This window comes from Sorex fumeus, unplaced genomic scaffold, assembly GCF_029834395.1.
Source record: "Sorex fumeus unplaced genomic scaffold, SorFum_2.1 ptg000008l, whole genome shotgun sequence".
In the NCBI taxonomy this organism is placed as follows: domain Eukaryota; kingdom Metazoa; phylum Chordata; class Mammalia; order Eulipotyphla; family Soricidae; genus Sorex; species Sorex fumeus.
Window position 1 is genome coordinate 78,371,075 of NW_026606065.1, and position 20,742 is coordinate 78,391,816.

At 38.9% G+C, this 20,742-nt stretch overlaps 2 protein-coding genes across 2 annotated transcripts in view; one reads left to right on the forward strand and one right to left on the reverse strand.

Annotated features, from left to right (window-relative positions):
* GTF2F2 (general transcription factor IIF subunit 2) overlaps positions 1-20,742 on the forward strand; it is a 150,786-nt gene that overhangs the window by 55,928 nt on the left and 74,116 nt on the right. The window lies entirely within an intron of this gene.
* Positions 7,943-9,259, reverse strand: KCTD4 (potassium channel tetramerization domain containing 4). The gene has a single exon (XM_056109795.1). It carries the CDS (start codon positions 9,088-9,090, stop codon positions 8,311-8,313), a length of 780 nt encoding a protein of 259 aa, XP_055965770.1. The 5' UTR covers positions 9,091-9,259; the 3' UTR covers positions 7,943-8,310.

Sequence of the window (20,742 nt, forward strand, 5' to 3'; positions counted from 1 at the left end):
AATATGAAGTGAAATGGATATTAGACTTAAAGCTAAGGACCATAGTTTACAAAGGCAGTTTATAAAATAATTTTACATTCTAAACTTTTTTGGGGAAGGGGGTAAGGGAGGTGTGGGTTTTTTTTGTTGTTTGTTATATTTTTCTTTTTTGGTTTTGGGGCCACACCGGTGATGCTTAGGGCTTATTCCTGGCTCTGTGCTCAGGGATTACTCCTGGCAGGCTTGGAATTCAGTATGGGATGCTGGGGATCGAACCCTGGTCAACTGCATACAAGGTGAGTTGCCCTACTAGCTGGACTATTGCTCCAGCCCTCCACACATGCTTTAAAATTGTTTGCTGAGGTTTGTGTCAACTTCTAATAAAGTGTAAAAGAAATCTGCCATCAATGTGACTGACTATAAAATAGCATGCAAGATGCTTTTTGATTTTGAGTATTTAAAAGCATTTTTGGTCCTTTAGGGAAGTAGGAGAAAGTCTATTTTGCTTTTTAATATGATTACTGTTATTATTATTCATAACATCATTTTATAAACTGCCATTATATCCTTTCATCCTTTTGGGGGCCATATTGGGTGTCTGGATTGAACCAGGGTCGGCTGCGTATACCCACTGTGCTATCTCTCCAGCCCCACTAATATTCTCATATTAATCCTCTAGAGGATACCTAGATCTAGCAGGTATCCTCAGAGGTTCCCTTGTATTTCAGAGGTTCCCTTTCTGGTTAGACTTCTGCCCCACGTATTCCCTGCCTTTCCCTTCTGTGACTATGATCTTACACACCTCAGAAATGCATTGTCTGTTCTAGTTCTTTCTTGCACAGCACTCAACTAGAAAGAGGATTTTTCCTTTTGTTTACTTGAATGACTTCCTGTATTTGAAGCTAGATCTAGGTCTCATCTAAACAAATGGAAAGACCAAGCTGCACTTGACATTATTTTGCCCATTCTAAAGCCTCTTGTCCTCTCCCCAGTCTCTCACTGAGTTCCCAGTGTTGAGTCTGAAATGATAAGAGATTTCCCATGAACTATGTGACTGCAGCAAGCCACACATTCTGCGGGTCTTCTTTCTCATTTGTACAATGGAGTTTGTAATACTCCCCACCTTTGGGATTTGTTGATAGATAGATAGATAGATAGGTAGGTAGGTAGATAGGTAGGTAGATAGATAGATAGATAGATAGATAGATAGATAGATAGATAGATAGATAATCAGTTACTTAAATGTATTTTTCTTACATAAATTTAGCAAGTTTTGCCACGAGAGATTCCGGTCTAGTATGAAGGGTTGCATGGATGCCGGCCGCATTCTTCCTGTGTCATTTGGTGGCTTCCACCTCAGGCTGCCGCGCCTCTAGTTAGAACCACCCATTTCTCATCCCCAGCAGCAAAAGTGGCAGCAGAAATGCTCGGAAGCTCTGCATAACCTTTCCCAGGAGCACATGTAAAAACTTTGACTGTACAAGTTTTCCTCATATCCTGTCAGCCAGAACTCGATAGCTTGGCCACATCTAAGAGCCACAAAGCACCAGTGATGCAGGTTTCTATGTGAGGATTCTGCTCATGTCTCCTCACGTACTTTGCCAAGGAAGTGACCTTTTATCATATAATACCTGAGACTCGTAGAAGTACGGTACATGTTTTATTCGAGGAAAAGAGGTAGGTGGTTATCCCCTTGAAAACGAATCATTGGTTTCTGGAGGAAAGGTTTCAGGTGTGTATCTTATTTTGTTCTGTGCCACTTCCTGTGGTGTTCAGGAGCAGCCCCTGGCTCAGAGGCTCCTTCTGGCTCAGGCTTTGGGATTGAACCCGACCCTTCGGCATGCAGAAGCTGGTCTCAGCCTTTATGTCCCTGATCCGAGCCACCTTCCCAGCTTGAGAGACTTCTCTCTTGAGAAAGGAGGGCACCAATCCGGCAGTGCTCAGGCCGCTCCTGGATTGGTGCGCAGGGGACCATGCAGTGCTGGTCCTTTGTGTCTTTGTGTCGTTTCCCTGTCCCAGGAGACTTCAACTTTTTGACTATCATTAGACTTTATAACTTTGTAATCATTTGATTTCATGGTTTAGTTGGAACATCTTTTACTTTGATTTTGAAATTTTCTTTGTTTTTCTTTCCTCTGCATTGAATAAACATGACCACTCTTTAGCACATACTCACTTTTTTCAATATAGGGAATTAAATTGTACTAAAATGTTTACTTAGTTAAATGAAAAGTGTTCAAGTGACACAAAATGAAGACTAGGAATGATTTTGCTGAGAGCACAGCCTTTGGCTTCACTAAACATCTTGGTGTTACTAGCCCAGTTTGGGCATAAAACTTTATTATTTTTCTATATATCCATCAGCTTGTGAAATTCACAATACAAGAATTATTTTCTTTATGAAAAGATATAAATGAATCTCCCATTTTTGGGTCTCTAAAATACAATCTGCCTGATAACCAAGTAATCCAAAATTTTATTAATATGAGAGAGAAAGGAAATATAACTAACTGTGAATCATAATAAAACCTGCTTCCAGATTTTAATGTCATTGAATATACTTTGAAGTTTCAGCTATGTTGTAAGAAAAAAAAATTATGTATCATAAATGCCTGTGATTGTAATTTGGGGTTGTTTCTCTGTTCTCTATGAAAACTAGTATCCTATGATTTTTTAAATTTATTTTGTTTAACGTTGCAATTGATCATCTTACCTATACTAATCATTATTTCTTTGTGTCATCTTTTTTTTCTGTAGGAATTTTTAATAGATATATGTGGATAAAAATATGTATAAATATAAAATTGTTTAGATTGTAGGAGCTCGAGTCTGTCTTCATACTCAGGTTTTATTTTTAAATAAATAGCACTACAGCACTGTCCTCTCGTTGCTCGAGCGGGCCCAGTAATATCTCCATTGTGAGGCTTGTTGTTACTGTGTTTGGCATATGGAATATGTCATGGGTAGCTTGCCAGGCTTTGCCTTGCGGCTGAGATACTCTCGGTAACTTGCTGGGCTCTCTTGAGTGGGGCGGAGGAATCGAACTCAGATCGGCCAGGTCAGCTGCGTGCAAGGCAAACACCCTACCTGCTGTACTATCAAATACAAAATTTAATTTTATTAGTTGAGACTTCAAATAAGTGCTAGTCTAATTCTTTGTGAAACATTAAGCTGTAGAAAGTTGATAAAAGCAACCTGTGAGATTAAAAAGTTAGTGTTATTCAACAGATATTAAAGAACCTTAAAAATTAGCCAATAACTACCTGTTATAATGAGACAAATCAGTGGGGTGGAATTAAGAAATCAGTAGGCATATCCATACTATAATGGCATAGAAAAATTCACGCAAAACATTCCAGAAGATAAAATCTAAATTACTTTGAAAAGATGGACCTCTTTTCAAAAATTAATTAGATCTATGTTTAGAATATAACCACTGTACTTGCCTTTAAGTGTCATTGAATGTTTTGGATCTTGGGGTTAGAAAAACCTGTAAAGCTAGTAGTCTAAATAGTTTTAGGGTTTTTTGTTTGTTTGTTTGTTTTTGGGTTTGGGGGCCACACTCAGTGATGCTCAGGGCTTACTGCTTGTTCTGCACTCAGGGATCACTCCTGGTGGGCTTGGAGGGCCATGTGGTGTGCTGGGGATTAAACCTGAATCAGCTGTGTGCAAGGCAAGTCTCCCCTACCCACTTACTGCTCCAACCCCTAAATTGTCTGCTTTATGCTAGGGAATCAAGCATATAAAAAAAGTTTAATCATACTCTTTAATAGCTAGTTCTGTATTACAGAAAAACAAATTAATGGTTGAAACAAAGCTAGAGTCACTGTTTTATGTACAAAATGCTATCAGTATACATTTTTTTTGCTTTGTTGGAAAATTTAATTATACATGCAGTACAACAATAGAAGATATTTTGTTTAATAGAAATTAATAACATGTTTTTATTGAGAGGAAATAGGAACAGAGTGTTCTCTATAAATTATCTTAGGCAGATTTTAAATTTTATTTTTTACTTATGCAGCACACTTTCTTGCCCCGTCCTCTGTATTTGTTTACAGAAGCAAACTAATTTTAATATTAGCTTCAATAAAATATGATCAGGATACTGTCTGCTACAGAAGTAAACATATATTTCAAAGTTCAATACAAATGATTTCAAAGATACATGCTGTTCACATTAGATCTCTGCTTTATTGCAAGGATAATGATTCAGATATTCTAATTTTAACTTTGACTAACATTGCAGTTAATCACAATGAATTAGATAGGTGTATCTTTTTTTATTGAATTGTAACTGACATGTAGCATTCCATTTCTTGTGTACAACTTAATGTGATAGTTACCTATTACAAAATGATCACTCAGTACCATCCATCACTCTACTTGCAACTTTTTCTAATAGTCATAACTTTCAAGATTCTTCTCCTAAGAACCGTCAAATATGTATTTGTAGTTATATTTGCCTTGCTATATACTACATTCCTATGACATGTTTTTATTGCAGGTTGATACCTTTTAACCCCTCACCCATTTCACCCACTCCTCCCTACTCCACTTATCTCTGGCAACCACCAGTGGTCTGTGTTAGAGGAAGTACTTTAAAAATTGTGTTATCACACTTAATACTGCTGGCTGATTTAAAATTACTGATTAAACAGCTGCAAAACTATTTTGTTCTTGTAGGTTTTATATAAGAAAACCAAAGATGCAAGGCTTGAGAAACCATAATATATTTTTAACCTGTATAAGTTGAAACTGCCTATAGTGATTTAAATATATGTTCTTGTATCTTTATGCATTTGTTAAAAGCTCCATTGTGTTAGAAAATTTAATTGTGTGTCTAAGTAGAAAACCTAATTAATATAAATATGTGATTTTGTGCCTATGATTTATGGTTGTCACGAAGATACTTTACGTTGAATACTAACCAATACTTAGTAACTAAGTCTGCTGTGGGTGAGGCATCTTACATATGATTTTAGCCTTACAGAAGTTCTTTAGTTAATAAATTGTCTTCACTTTACTATGAGGATGTTGAAGTTCAAAGAAGTTGAAAATCCTGCTTACATATTGGTATAAATAAGTTACTGGATGTTCATGGAATGTGGACCCATGCCTTACGCCAGAGCCCAAGTGTATTTCAATGTGTCATATTTTTTCTCATGATACCAGTTCTATGGATTATACAAGTCATAAAAAAGTTAATCCCCCACTCAGCAAAGATTTACTAATAGGCAAGTTTGGATTTTTTTTACTCTTGTGAGAATGATTCACCCCTTTTAATGACACAACCTGACATTAAAAATATTATTTGCTTTCCCGAATCCACTTAACATTTTAAGAATACCTGCATTGTGAGATTGTTTCAAGTGATGCAGCCCTATATTTTGGTTTTCATATTTACCTACTTTCTGAAGGCCTCTTTTATGCAGGTTCTAGGTATTAGAGATGTGAATGTCCTTCAAAAGCAGATGTAATTTCTACTTGCTCTAGAACTGGTTTATCTGGGTTTCAAATCCTAATTCCACCTCTACCACATAATAACTGCGTGTCCATAAGCAGGTTTCTTAGCTCTCTAAGTCTGTTTCTTCATCTGTGAAAGAAAAGAGTGCAATGTTTTATTTTTCAAGATTGTGAGAATTAATTGAGATAACGTGTTTGTAGCATGTTATACTGCATGTAATAAAACACTGAACTAAATAGCACTTGAAGGAAGTATTATTTTTTCTTTAAACACTGAAGTTTTTTCAATATTTTCTTCAGTCTAGGATAGTAATTATCTTGTAATATTTGGAAAGCTATATGAGTGGTTCATTTATTCTGCATGCTGCTCTATATATCTTACAAAGTAGTATATACCGTAAGCTTATTTATTTTCATTTTTTAAAGTCAGTGCTTGAAATCACTGTAGGATAATACAAAATACAAAGTATGTATGTTTAGCTGATGACAAGATGATAGCCGATATTTTAATACTTTTCTAAAGAATCACTGTGGTTATTCCTTGGAACAGTGTTAGAAAAGATCTGAGGAAGAAATTTTGAAGTAAATGCATGTAAAAATTTGACAGCTTTACTCTGATTTATAGCTATCATTTTGTATAATTTCTTGAGTAGAAAGAATTTCTAAATACTTCCAGAAAATAATGAAACTAAAAGCTAGATATTTTCAGAATTTAGTATAATTCTTAGGCACTGGAATATGTAAATCCAAGCGCAAGTAATTTTAAATTGTAAAAGGCACATTTGTAAAAGATACATTTCTTTCTAAATTACTAGGTTATTTTCCAGTATGATTTATCAGTAGTTTAAGGTGGAATTAAATACTTCGTAGGATTTTGTTAGAGACTTACATAAAAATCAGTGGTTTTCATCAATAGTAATTGTGTATTACAACAGCTAAATTTTCTTTCTTAATGCAAAAGTAGAGATTTGTTCTCTGTCTTCTATGAAGAGATATGTCAGGCCTATTTTTATTATCAGTAATGAAATCTTGTTAAAGAAAATTTTTCTTTGACATTGTCTTTCCAGTTTTCTTATTAGCAAAATACAAATGCCAAGGAAAATTCGATTTATAAACTGAAGGGATAGCTAAAATGTTCAGTTGCAGAGACTGTTAAGCTTCACTATTTCTGTTCTCATGCTTTCTTTAAATCTAAATCAGGCCATTTTATTAGAGGCAATTTGATGTTTGGGTAAAAATTATTTTCTTTTACACATAAAATAAGATTGTGTGGTTGATACGGAGGTTTTTTAATGTGGATTTTTGAACGACCTTTTTTGCACTCTAAACGTAAAAGTAACACTATTAGGATTGTAGAGCCAACTTTTGTGCTGCCTTTCAAGGTGGTACCTGGAGGTCGGTGTTCTGAGATTGAAGCAGCTTTGCTGTCTGTTCAGTCTAAGTTTTTATGTTTAATCTTTCAATCTGCATGCTAATTTTTTTGTATTTTCAAAAATTTCTGTTGATTTTATTAAAATTGAGATTGAATTGCAGTTTGAATGATGAAATTTTAAGGAAGAAAATTTAGCTCTAAATTTTCCTTAGAAACCAAAGAAAACAAGTGGCATGGAAATGATGTAGCTGTTACAGGGAGGGGAAAAAAATCACACTCGTATTTAAAGCTAAGTTTCTGGATTGTTTCTTTGAGACAGCCATATATGAAACTTCATTCTTAACGAGACTTTCTAAATAAAATAACTGAAGAGAACTCCTAGTTTAGCATGAAGTTGAGCAATTACACAACTCAGTGACTCTGAGATTTGGCATCAAAACAGGTACCAAAAAGAGTCGGGTATATAAAGAATGGCTAATATAAAGAAATAAAGTTCTTTCATTAAAATCTTTAATGATATTTAATATTTTTGAACTTGATCAGTGAGTACGTATAGTGATTTTGAAAATCATTTCTGTTATTCTGATACCACATACTCTTTTGAGAATGAGTTCTCCATGCTGTGTTAGAACTCAGCCTGCAAAATATAAAAAAGAGATTTGCTGATTTTTGTCACTTGGAAAGCCAGCCAGGCAGCCAGATTACTGCTGCAGCCAGTCAGCTCTATCAGTGTCTAGTGTCATCTAAAAGCATCAAGTGACTACTTATTTTTAAAATTACACATGTAACTTTTATTGTAGTTATTAATACAAAGGACCTAGCAGGACTTTTTTTTTTTTTAATTGTCATCAAGCAGTTTTTTTCTAGGAATTTTTAGCAATATATCAATTCAGCTATAATTCTAGAATGAAATACAAAAACAGTAAGATTTTGGTGCTTACCATTAAAAATTAAACCGGTAGCTCTAATACTTTCCTACGATCTCTTTTTGTTGTACTGTAGCTCTGTTTAAAAATCTGTACAACTGTGTTCCTTTTAATGGTTAATTTTACTGGTTCCGTTTCCTTGTAGATTTTTTTTTTTTGCTGTAGTAGAAAGGATTTAAAATCTTATTGACCCTTAAAATATTTTACTACCATTTACTTAAATGAACAGTATATAATGTGCATGCTTGTTCATCGTGTAAGTGCCCAAGACACGCTGATTGAAAGAACAGCTTAAGGAAAAATAAGCAAATAGCAAAGCATTCAGTCTTTATTTGCAGTATATAGAAGACCACTGTTTTCATTTCAGTATGAGTCTGTTCAGCAGGAACACCCTACAGAAGGACATCTTTAGCAATAGAATTTACATACCATTAGCTCACAGTCATTGATTAGCAGCAGGGCTCTGAGTACGAGCTAGCTGGGCACATTATTTGGGATGCCTTTGATGCTGTCGTTTTCGAAGCTTGCTGGCTGCATGCTTGTTGCCTTTGTTCGTGACACAGGTAATTACTTGATAAAATGAAGTGCATCGCTGTGAACAATTGACCCTTTGGAGCAATCCAGACTGGTCAGCAGTCTAAATCCACACTTTAAGGCCATCATTATAGCCTCAAACTTCAGAGTTTCCAAGGTACAAACAAAGGTGTTGTCTTCCTTTAGAACGAGTCTAGTGCCATTTTCAGACTTTATGAAGTACTTAAATTGAATGATATTTGAAGATATTGAAAACTCCTCTGGAAATCCATCCAGCCTGCTTTTGGACACCAGGACAATACGAGACTTTATTTTTGAAATGAAGTCAGGAGCATTGCAGAAGATCCTCAGTCCTTGTGAGCGGTCATGGTTATCAGTTATTTCCAAGAAAGTGGTCTCTCTGGGAGTTAGCTGTTCTTTTTCCCACCTGGATTTTACTTCTTCTGCCAGTCCCTTGAGCTGAAAGAATTCTGCTTCTTGTGCAAGAAGTTGATTTTCTCGAAACCCTTCAGGCAGCAGAAGTTCTCCATTTCGTAGGAAGTTTAGGACGTGCCTGAAGAGGAGCCCATCCCTGTCTATGAAATAATGACCATCGGCGTCGGACGGACAGAGGATTTTCCCATTCACTACACCTTCAAGGAAAGTGTCTGGATACTTGGTCAGGGTCTGTTTTTGCGTAATGTATAAATAGCCACCCACATTGAGGGTCATCAGTGTGGATTTGCAGTTCTTCCCTTGGTCAGCATCTTCCAGGCTGTTGTGTTTCCCTTCGTACTCCTTCTCTTTCTCTCTTCTGTTCAGTTTACGCTCCATTTTTGAAAATGCTGCTGTAGCTTCTGTTTCTTGGCTTTGAGATTTTCCAAAAAGAAACGAGCGCACAGGAACACGCCTTGACTCAGCCCAGCCTGGTGCTGGAATGGGAATGCTGGCAGCACTGTCTGCGCCGGCAGCTCAGCTTTGCAGTAGGTGGCGTATCAGCTATGTGTGCAGGAGCTTTCTGGAGTAAGGCAGAAGGAAGATCATTTGCATTTAACTGTGTCAGGGAAGGGATTTGTTGTGGAAAGGTGCTTGTGTGTATCCTTGAAGCCATGAAAATTGAACAAATTGAATTTCATCTTGTCAGTCATGCAAACATAAAGGTTCGGCAGCTAAGTATGCTTGTTTATCCATTTGTGAAGACCCCCTTTAAAGTTATTAATCAGGCAGGCATAATATTGAATAATGCTGTCATCTTTTGAAAAATAATATATATTGAGTTGAAACCATTTTTTAAGATACATCATAATAAATCTAAATAGAAATGAACTAGTTATGTGCAATTTTCTCTCCTTGAAAAAAGTCACATATTTCACAGTGATATAGTCATTTTAGAGATCAAATGAGAATATGTAAACCTGTTACTTGTGACATTGCACTTGAATTAAATTGAATTTGCTTATGATTCTGACTCGGGATCTTTAGAAGTGAGAATAAAATTTCTTAGTGTCTTTTAACAAATGGGTTGATTATTTTGTTGTTTCATTTTTACAACCCAAAGGTAAAATAGACAAAATAACAAGGGCTTTGAAGTAACCATTTCTACTTTATTAAAAGTAAAAATTTCCGATGGAAAATTCATAAGTTTATTTCCCCTTAAATCTACTTTAGTACTGAACACAGATTTGGACTACTGCAGAAAACTCTGTGTGTGTGTGTGTGTGTGTGTGTGTGTGTGTGTGTGTGTGTATGTGTGTGTGTATGTGTGTGTCGGGGGGTGGAGTTCATGCATGTGTTTAGTTGATAAAAGAGAGGCAGATCCGAAGTACCTACTCTAGAGTACTGTCATGGAAGTTAGTGTCTGTGTGTCCACTGTTCCTCAGTACTCGGGGGGAAGCCAGTCTAGCCTGCTCTTTATTTAACCTGGGAACTGGAAAGGTGTGACTCTGTTCCCTATTAGTTATTTTCTCCCCCCCTACTTCCCCCTAACTTGCCTTTCAAGTCAGCTTAGGGATCTGAACTTTCATGTCTGGAATTCTTATCTTTTTGGGTGGAGGTGGGGCTTAGGGAGCAGACGCTCCCAGCAATTCTGTGCTCAGTGGACCTGTGGTACCAGGTTTAAACCAGGATCAGCCATGTGCAAAGCAAGTGCCTTAACCCTGTACACTCTCTCTGGCCTGTTCTTTTCTAGAATGTATGTGTTCAGCAGTAACAAATATTAGTGTTACATGCCATGCTATTATTTGACTTATCTGTCTGACTACCTCAAATCATTAGGTGATTTTATTTGTTCTTGCAGTGCTGTGGATCAGGCCCTTACCACATGAACTCCATCCCCAGCTTCTTAGAATTAGATTTTAGAGTTAATATTAGATTGATTTACATTTCTGTTTCTTGAAAGGTATTTTCCTTTTTTTTTTTTATGGTAACACTGGTTTGCAAGAGTGTAAAAATTTACAGTGTTGAGTGTTGTCATACCCATTAATAAAATGCCAGCATACCTCCAGTGCAATCCACTGGGCCATTTCTGCACAGAGTCCTCTGCTGATGGTAACCTCAGTTCTGTGGTCAGAGACTCTGGCTTCGCTTCTCTGTGTACCATCTTTGATCTGGGATTTGTCTTCCTTCTCCTAACTTAACTGTGCTTAAATGCCCCTTCCGGTTTCATCCATGTTGTAGCAGGAGGCAAGATTTTGTCTTCGTGAAAGGTATTATTAAATTCAGTTATGTGTTAATATAAATATTGGAGCAGGTGCTTCTAAAAATGTTTACCTTATTTTCTCTAAACTTAATTTCTCTTCAGATGGAAGAATATTTTTTTGACCATATGTTAGAGGCTGGAAAGATAGTACAGCAGGTAGGGCTTTTGCCTTGCTCCTGGTTGACCAGGGTTCAGTCTCCAGCATCCCATATTGTCATCAGGAGTAATTTCTGAGTGCAGAGCCAGGAGTAACCCCTGAGCATCGTCAGGTATGGCCCACAAACACACCAAACAATATTGAACTGAACATTTATGAATCATTGAAGTCAATCGAAGTCCATTGAAAAGTAATCTTAAAAATCTAAGGGGGCCAGAACAATAATTCAGTGGATGGGGCATTTTCCTTGCACGCAGCAAACCCTGGCTTTATCCCTAGCATCCCATATGGTCCCGAGCACCTCCAGGAGTAATTCCTGAATGCAGAGCTAGGAGTAACCCCTGAATGTTGCCAGGTGTGAATGTTGCCAGGTGTGACCCAAAAAGCCAGAAAACAAAACAAAACCCCCGAAAGACAGAAACTAAGGCATAATGTTCTTAGAACTGAGTTTTTGCCTAATGACTATGAAATTCGACCGCCACATTTTACCAAAGATAAAATTACATCCCAGAGAATTTTTAGCGTCATATTTAAAATAGCATTTAGACAAGAGCTTCTTTGCAGTCTTGCTTAATTTAAAAAGTTCTATATTCTATATGTTCTGGCATTTCAACAGATGTGTGTATACATATGTGTGTGTGTGTGTGTGTGTGTTTTCTTACAATCAGGTCTTTTCTGTTAATACAAATCTTTAAGAAATAATGTATTAGTTTGAGGTGGGTACAATTTCAGAAATACTTTCCAGAATTCTTCTGTTAATAGTCACTGCACATTTCTGGCACTTATAATTGCAGAGTCAACAAAGACATAAATGTCAACTTGTAGCTCTCTTTCAATGACCTTCAGTATTGCAGAGTCAGTAGAACATGACTGAAATAATGATAGCGTCTGTGCTAGGATTTGCCTGATTGTTTAAACAACGTGACACAGGTGAATACTACGGAATACTGAGTCTTCCTTCTATGCTGTTTGGTCTCTTTGATGTGTTCATGGGGGAGCCTTGAAGTTTCTGGTGCTGGAGGAGGGGCTTTCCTGGCAGGATGCTGGAGTCTAGCCCACTGACCCCACTGGCTGTTCAGCTAGGGCTACTTCATACTTGCTCCCTCACTTCTGCTTTCTGCTGCCTGTTCTTCGAGATTATTGATCTGTGGTCTTTGTTCCTGCTGGCTTGCCTTAACAGACTCTAACCTTTGATTGCTTTTTTTCCCTCTAGATTTTACTCTGGTGTTCTTGGCTTCTGCAGCCTAACGTGTATGATTTGTTTGCCACTCATGGCCTGGCAACAGTAGTGTAATGGAAGCCTTGTCATAGTTCATGACTAGGTGCTGATATAAGTCCGTAGAACTTTTCTTTTATGTCCTGTTTTCTCCAACTTTGCAGTCTTAGAAAAGAAAAATGGTACCCAGTAGGCCATACCGTAACCCATTAGTCTACATTATCCATATGAAAGCAGAGTGATAGCTGTTTTCAGAGTGTGCAAAATTTTTGTTGATCTTTGCTGTCTGCTGTGGAACATGCCCCTTAAGAGAAAGCCAGGTTGTCTTCTTTTTAGTCTGTTTGTATTTACCTGCTTAGTGAAATGGGTGGGTGGAGGTGGTGAGGGTGGCTTGTCCTAGGTAGCATCAATCAAATCCACAGCCCAAACACTATAAAAATCGCACTTCAGTACATAGACCCAGGGAACTATCCAGGGTTTATAGAACTCTGCACTTCATTGTCTCACTGCAGATACCAGCAGGCATAAATCAATGTACAATGCATTAAACCAATGCAGAAGGATTTAATCTACATATCAAATATTAGCTTGTTTTTGTCCCACTCAATCCCTTGACTAGAACATTGACTCTGCTTCTCAGGCCATAAAAGGGAGGAGGGGAAACACCTTGTTTTTAACCCTTCATTGGATCACCTCTCTCTTAAACATCCATGAGATATTTATTAATAGACCCTTTAGGAACTTTGTGGATTTAAACCATGCCATTGTTGAATTCTTGGTATCATTTTATCTGTCAGAACACCAATCCCAAACCAAATTTTAGCAAATCTTTCTACTGTATGATGGTGCTAGCCGTCCACCATTTCCATTAGGCAGTGCTTATTCCAGGCCACTGGGGAGACTCTTGCTATTAACTCCTGATGGGAAGTGTGATATTGGCATCACTGCAATCAACATAGGACTTTAATCCCAATATATGCTTGCTCCATTTATATGCTAGCAGCATTCATAGACACTGGAACATTGCCAAGAAGGTAGCGCTCCCGGGTGAAAGCTACATGGTCTGGGACTAGAGAGATAATATAGCAAGTAGGAGGCTTGCCTTGCACACAGCCAATCTGGGTTCAATCCCCAGCATCCCATGTGGTACCCTTAGCCCACCAGGTGTGCCCCTGTCCCCTGTCCCCCAAAGATACATGATTTGATAATTCCCATAAACTCTACAGATTAGTCCTGAAATTCAAATTTCAATGGCATAAGTATTACCTTACTAACAAAGGGATTGCAATTTTGCCAAACTGGTTTGTTAGGATGTCAGGTAATTTACTATTCATAGGCCTTATCCTGTGAACCACAGGCCGAAAAAAGAAACGAAGAGGAGGAGGAGGAAGAGACAACAGCAGCCAGTAAGAAAAGATTTTAAATGAGAAGAATTTACCTTTTAAATGTACCTGCTCTGGAGATACCGTGTCTTCAGTTCTTTTCCAAAGAGATGTGAAATAAGAATCAGCAAAGTAGCTTCAAAAGGCTCAAGCATCAGTTCAAACTCCTGATTCTTTGCCACCAGTCCACAGTTTACCTTGAGTTTGAAGTGCTCTTAATGAGCTCCACATTGAACTGGAGCCTGCATGGTCGTGTGGAAATGAATGCTATGACTTCCTGATGCCTCACGTCTTCCGGGCATGCCTCTCACATTCCTTATGTGCCAGTGCTGGCGCTTGCTGCCCCTTCTGCTTGCTTACTGCTTTAACTGGTTCAAACTCTGTGCTCCCTCACCTGGAAAAAGTTTTTGTCACATTTCTTTCGAGCACTCAATAGAGAACATACCTAAATTTGAGAACAGGTGGGAGAAAGGGACTCTCATTCATTGTTGATGGGAATGCCGCCTAGTCCAGCCTTTTTGGAAAACAGTATGGACATTCCTCAAAAACCTAAAAATTGAGCTCCCATTTGACCCAGCAATACCACTGCTGGGAATATTCCCTGGGTGCCCAAAAACACACAGCAGAACTGTCGTCTGCACTTTGATACTCATTGCAGCACTATTCACAATAGCCAGAATCTGGAAACAACCCAAGTGCCTAAGAACAGATGAATGGATAAAGAATCTATGGTTCATCTACGCAGTGGAATACTATGCAGCTATTCAGAAGAATGATGTCATGTAATTTCCTTAAAATGGATTGACATGGAGCGTATCATGTTTAATAAAATGAGTCAGAAGGAGAGGGACAGGTATAGAATGACTGCATTCATTTGTGGAATATATATATATATATATATATACATATATATGACTAATAGCCAAGGTAAGGATAAACAGACAGGGGTCAGGAGGATAATGGTTGGAACCTTGCCACAAAAGTGTGTGTATGTGTGTGTGTGTGGGGGGGGGTCGGGTAGTGAAGGGTACAGGTAAAGAGATATTCCTGATAACCTTTAATTATCTGTATTTTAAACCATAAGGCCCAAAAGAGGGGGGGGGGGGGAGAGAGAGAGAGAGAGAGAGAGAGAGAGAGGAAAAAGAAAGGGGGGGAGGGAGGGAAGGGGGGGTGTGGTAAGAAGGAAACTTGGGACATTGGTGGTGAGAAATGTACACTGGCGAAGGGTAAGGTGTTGGAACATTATGTGACTGAAATCCATTCATGAACAACTTTGTGTGTGTATATATATATATATATATATATATATATATCATTATGGTTCCATTAAAAAAATAAAAGGGAAACAATTAAAATTGAAATCAAGAGCAGGATGGTTCAACCAAGAGCAGAAGTTTATTTTCAGTTCTTAGGCAGCTTCTCAACATTTTGTTTGTTGTTCCAAGAAGTGTTTTTTAATTTTAACTGGAAGAAACTTTAATTATATTTAGGTCTTATAGAAAATGTTAGAGCAAACAAATACTAATGTGATAGGAATACATCCCCATTGGCGAGGAGGGCTAGTTGTGTTGTTTTAGAAAAAGGAAATTGAAGGAGGTCTCAGAGATATGAAGTAACTTTTCCAGAGTTAATAATAATCAGAAAAAATTCCCGTTGATTCTTTATATAGGAAGTGCTTGTATGTTTTGTCTTTACAATTTTCTCAATTTGCTTTCTAGAACTAGGTGACAGGATACAAATAAAATGTATTCATATTATAAACACATGATAAAATGTATGTTTATATTCATGAAGACTCTTTTTATCATAGCTGAAACCAACCTAGCAACTAAAGGAGAGGTGGAGGGAAAACTTAGGAAAGAGTCTAGATTATTTCCCAGAAGTCAAATAGGAAAGATTCTAGATTATTTCCCAGAAGTCAAATAATAGTTTAACAAATGGCCCAACTCAAGGGATGGTAGTAACTGGGCCTTTTCTAAGGTCTTCAGAGAGATAAGCTTTTATGTCTCTTTAAAATGCAATTATGACCATATTCTTGCACTGATTTCTAGTCAGTACGCTGAAGCAATAGCATAGTGGGTAGGCGTTTGCCTTGCACGCGGCCAACCCGGGCGACCCAGGTTCGATTCCTCCATACCTCTCGGAGAGCCCAGCAAGCTATCGAGAGTATCTTGCCTGCACGGCAAAGCGTGGCAAGCTTCCCGTGATGTATTCAATATGCCAAACGCAGTAACAAGTGTCACAATGGAGACATTACTGGGCCCACTCGAGCAAATCAATGAACAAGGGGAGGACAGTGACAGTGATTTCTAGTCTGAGTCCCACTTTTAAAAATTACAGAGGCAAGGCAGAGGACATAAATGTCGTGATCATATTCTTGCCACCAACTTTTATTCCATGGCTCACCTTCCATCTAAAATCATGCCCAATTTTTGGGGCTGGAGCGATAGCACAGCAGGTAGGGCATTTGCCTTGCACGCGGCCAACCCGGGGTCGATTCCCAGCATCCCATATGCTCCCCTGAGCACTGTCAGGAGTGACTCCTGAGTGCAGAGCCAGGAGTAACCCCTGTGCATCACCGGGTGTGACCCAAAAAGCAAAAAAAATTAAAAAATAAAATAAAATCAGTACCCAATTTTCAAGGTTCAGCCCCTCCATTCTGTTTAATGCATGACAACTAAACCCGTGTTTTCTTTATGTTTCAGGGCCAGAAAGGTAGTATAGTGAGTAGGATGTTTGCCTTGCATGCGACTGATTTGGATTCAATCCCCAGCATCCCATATGGTCCCCCAAGTGCCACCAGGACTAACTCCTGAGCTCATGAGAGCAGAACTAGGAATAATTCCTGAGCTCTGGCAGCTGTGCCCCACCCCTATCCCTAAAATAGATTTTCACATTTCTTGTCTAGTCTCAGGTTTTCTCTGATAATTTGGTGGAAGTTTTTTATTTGTTTGGTGTTGGTTTTTAGCAAAGTACCTTTACACCAAGTTTAACTAAATCATTAAATCTAGTTCATAGAAACAAATCCCTCCCCCATTCTAATACTTAGTATTATTATGTAATGCATAATCAGATTGTATAATTACTAGCAGTAAAAGTGGCATAAACAAGTCCTATCCCAGTTTGAGCAGAAGCGTGTGGGAGTCCTAGAGAGTCACCTGCTGCCCACTGGTATCTAGTGAGCAGCGGGCATCTGCCACCGTATTGCAGAGAGGGTAACTGAGAGCCCTGGTGACTTGGAAGTGGGTTAAGTGGTGGTCAATTGCAAGTGCATCTAGCATATTAAAAATGATTCATATGCCTGTCATTCGACTGAAGCAGCAGTTCCCAAAATGGAATCTGGAAACCACTGGATACAAGCATCCCAGAGACCCTGTCAAGAATATGCAGAAGCAACATGACGGCTTTATTGCCTTTCCTCACGGATTTTGTGATGATTTCTCAGTTTCCCTTTCCAGTGTGATAGATAATGTCTACAGCTAGAACCTATAGACTCAAAAGCTTTGGGGAAGAGCGTCCTCAGTACCTGTAAAGACTGTGAACGGCTACGCTCACTCCCTGCTTCTTTTGTTTGCTTGTTTTTGTTTTTCTGGACCACACCTGGTAATGCTCACCCCTAATGGTGCTCAGGGGACCATATGGGATACTGAGGATTAACTCCCCCATCCGCTACGTGCAGGGCAAACACTCCAGCCTCTCACTCACTTCTTGAAGGTAGAAGCTGTTCATTTATTCATTTCCATTTATCTTTGTTACTTCTTTTGTGTTCCTTATATTATCCTTTACTTAAACCCTCCCCCCCATAAATACTTGATAGAAGTGTCAACAAAAAATAATATGGGTTATTTTTAAGTATTTAGAATCATTCAAGCTAGGCCAATAAAGTGATTTTAAATAAGGGTTCCATATTAATGAATATGATCTATAATTAATAGCAGTGCTGTGCAAGTGTGTGCTTCCAAATGCTTTGCAAATTAAATGTAATATTTCATACCTTTCTCCTGAATGTTTTGAAGAAGCAAGATGATTTAGTGGAAGGATAGAAAGTGTGTTCCTGTGTTGTCTTAAAATGTGTGTGAAGGTTTTAAATCTTGCTGAGAGCCGTAACATAAGTAAATTGGCTTTTTAGAGTTCATTTAGGAGGAACAAGCAGACAGCGATGAGTGAGGGGTTATTTAAGAGCAGCTAATTGGTGGGGAAAGTCATCGCTGATGATTGAGACTTTTCCTTTCACTTGGGAAGCAATTGAGGGCTATTTTAGGTTTGAAAAGAAGACGTGATGGGCAGAAAATCATGTTTTGGGGAAGTGGATTTTGTTGCTCCGTGTGAGTGACCTTGACTGAGGAACAGTGATGGGCGTGCTGTGAGGGGCCAGTACTGGGGTTTCTCCTCCCCCTTGCAGGTGCTACACGAAGAACATGTTGGCAGTAGAGACCTTTAACTGAAATTCATGTGCAGACTCACCCACCTGGAGTGGAAGCTGCTGAATAGAAGTGGGGCGTTTTCGTAGGTGGTATTAAAGGGTAGCGGACTTGGAGCCAGAGGGATGATACAGGAGGTTGCGGCACTCGCCATGCATGTGGCTGTGGCAGCTGCAATACTCGAGTTCCAATTCCCGGCACCGCATATGGTCCCCCGAGCACTGCCAGGAGTCACTCCTGAGCACAAAGCCAATAACAGCCCCTGCGCACCGAAGGCTGTGCCCTGCACCTCCTGCTCCATCTCCAAACAAGGTCGCTCTTTCAGGCCAAAGAGTGAGTACAGGGTGGTTAAGGCTCTCGCTTTGTACCTGGCTGGCCCCTGTTTGATCCCTAATGCTGCATATGGTCTCCCAAGCACTGCCAGGAATATACTTGAGCCTAGAGCCAAGAGTAAGCCTGGAACACCCCTGGATAGGTTCCAGAAACCAAAAAATAAATGAGTAGACGTTCTTGATACTGTCCCTGAAATTTTTTTAGTATTATAGCCAAGTGATTATCAATGCTGAATACAGAGAGCGACCTTCAGGGGGTGGATGGCAGGAGGAGAGTTGGGCCACATCCGTTGGTCTCAGGGATTATTTCCTGGAGGGGCTCGGGACCCTGTGTGCTGCCAGGAATGTGAAGTGGGGGCAGCCACACACAAGAGAAGTGTCTTAGCCCAGTGCTGTTTCTCTAGCCCTCAACAATGTTTTTAATTAACTTTTTTTTATTTCAGTGGTGAACTCTTCTCACGCATTTAAGGCATTTTATACATAAAACTTTTCTAAATCATGCTATTATTATGACAGCTGAAGAATATTTTAGATAGACGATTCAGTGGAGGCAAGTTTAAATGTAAGATTTGTTTTTTACTTGAAAAAACAAAATCTCAAATATAATAAAAATAATCATGGTCTTCTCATTTTTTTCCTGGCATGTTTTGGTATAAGCAATGCTTCTCATTGCTTCCTAACTATCTGAATGTTTATAGATGGGATTTTTGCATATGTTATATTGAAGGACCCTAGGACTTGTTAATAATATACATGGTGTATTCGTAATTAGTTCCTGGGCACTGCCATAAGGAGTTGCTCCATCTGGGAGACAAAAGTCAAGAATGATTTCTAAGAAAGGAATTATAAAAAGATTTCTCTGGAATAGGTAGTGTCCGTGTTTGTGGTGTCCTCTGCGTCTGTCTCCCCAGGCATCGTGTGCTTAAAGATAGTCCTGTATCTTAGTCAGCACTGATGCCTCAGTGCCTGGATAGTATCCCTCACACAGTAGGCATTTAGTTAATGTTCATGGAATGAATGAGGTCACTTTGCCCGAAGAGATGAATCATAAGTGCAGTGCTGAGGAGCCAAGAGATTTCCTGTCTCCTTTCAAAAATCTCAGTGAATTCTCACAGAAATATGACTGACATAGCATTTCCTTCTTGTAGGGATAGGCAGGGATGTGGCTCAACAGTGGAGCACCTGCCACGCATGTGTGAGGCCCTCAACACTGCAATAAACTAGTAGACAGAGCTGTACATTTCCAGACATTTCATAGTCAGGCTGGTGCCTCTGTAGGACACTCATTTGTGTCATGTGAAGGGGGGTAAGATCTGTTAAGAGACCACCACAGTGATTGATGATCGATAAGCATGTGGAAGGCCCTTTTACTCCACCTTTTTTGTTTGTCTTGGATTCTATTTTTTTTTTTTAAGGTGAATGCGTGAAGAAGATGCTGATAATTTTCAGTGCTTTCATTGAGGTCGAAAGACTTTTAAAATAACTTTTTTTTAACTTTTCTAGGGGCCATAGAGGGTGGTGCTCAGGGGACACCAGGCCCATGCCTGGTAGTGCTCAAGAGTTCAAACTCGGGCATTGCCCTATCAGCCAGGCACTCTGATTGCTTGAACTATCTCTCCAGCCCTCTCTTGCGTTTTCTGTCTTAGTCATTTTAAGAATTTCAGGTAGTGGTTGGGAAGGTTGCCCTTTTATTTGGGTGGTATTCATAGCGGTTAAAGTTCTGACCTGGACATACCCACATTTATAATTTTGCTGGAAAAATAGAAGTCGGAGCAGCTGGTGGGTAGAACTGCAGCTACACAGTACACTTCTAGACAATATAATTTGCCCAATTTCGCAATATTTTCCAGGCTGAGTTCTCATCATGGGTTGTTCTAGAATCTTGTTTGCATGGAGGTGGGGATGCTTACACACACAGACACAGCACTATACTTCTCTCCTGGATTTACTAGTTTAGACTAGCTGTGTTTTCAGAATTTACTTCTCTGCCACAGATGATGAAGCCTCTGTTTTTCACATTTTTAAAATTTGACTGTATGGCCTTTCAAGCTCTTTAAGAAGGGCTAAGTATAGGTAAGCTGTTATTGGCATGGGGCTGTAGCAGCCCAATAAGCATTCCTGACGGGAGCCCTGCTCGCCACTCGCCAGGAAGGCCTCTCACTTGTCTAGGCAGGACTGTAAACCTTAACCTAGTACTTTTGTTTTCCTTGATTTTTATTATTGCATTTGATCATAACTCATTACTGTGTGCTGAAATGCAATCTTGAAAATGATAACGTA

Coding starts and splice junctions, on each gene's coding strand:
- KCTD4 (XM_056109795.1), bottom strand. CDS start 9,090: ATGGAGCGTAAACTGAACAGAAGAGAGAAAGAGAAGGAGTACGAAGGG.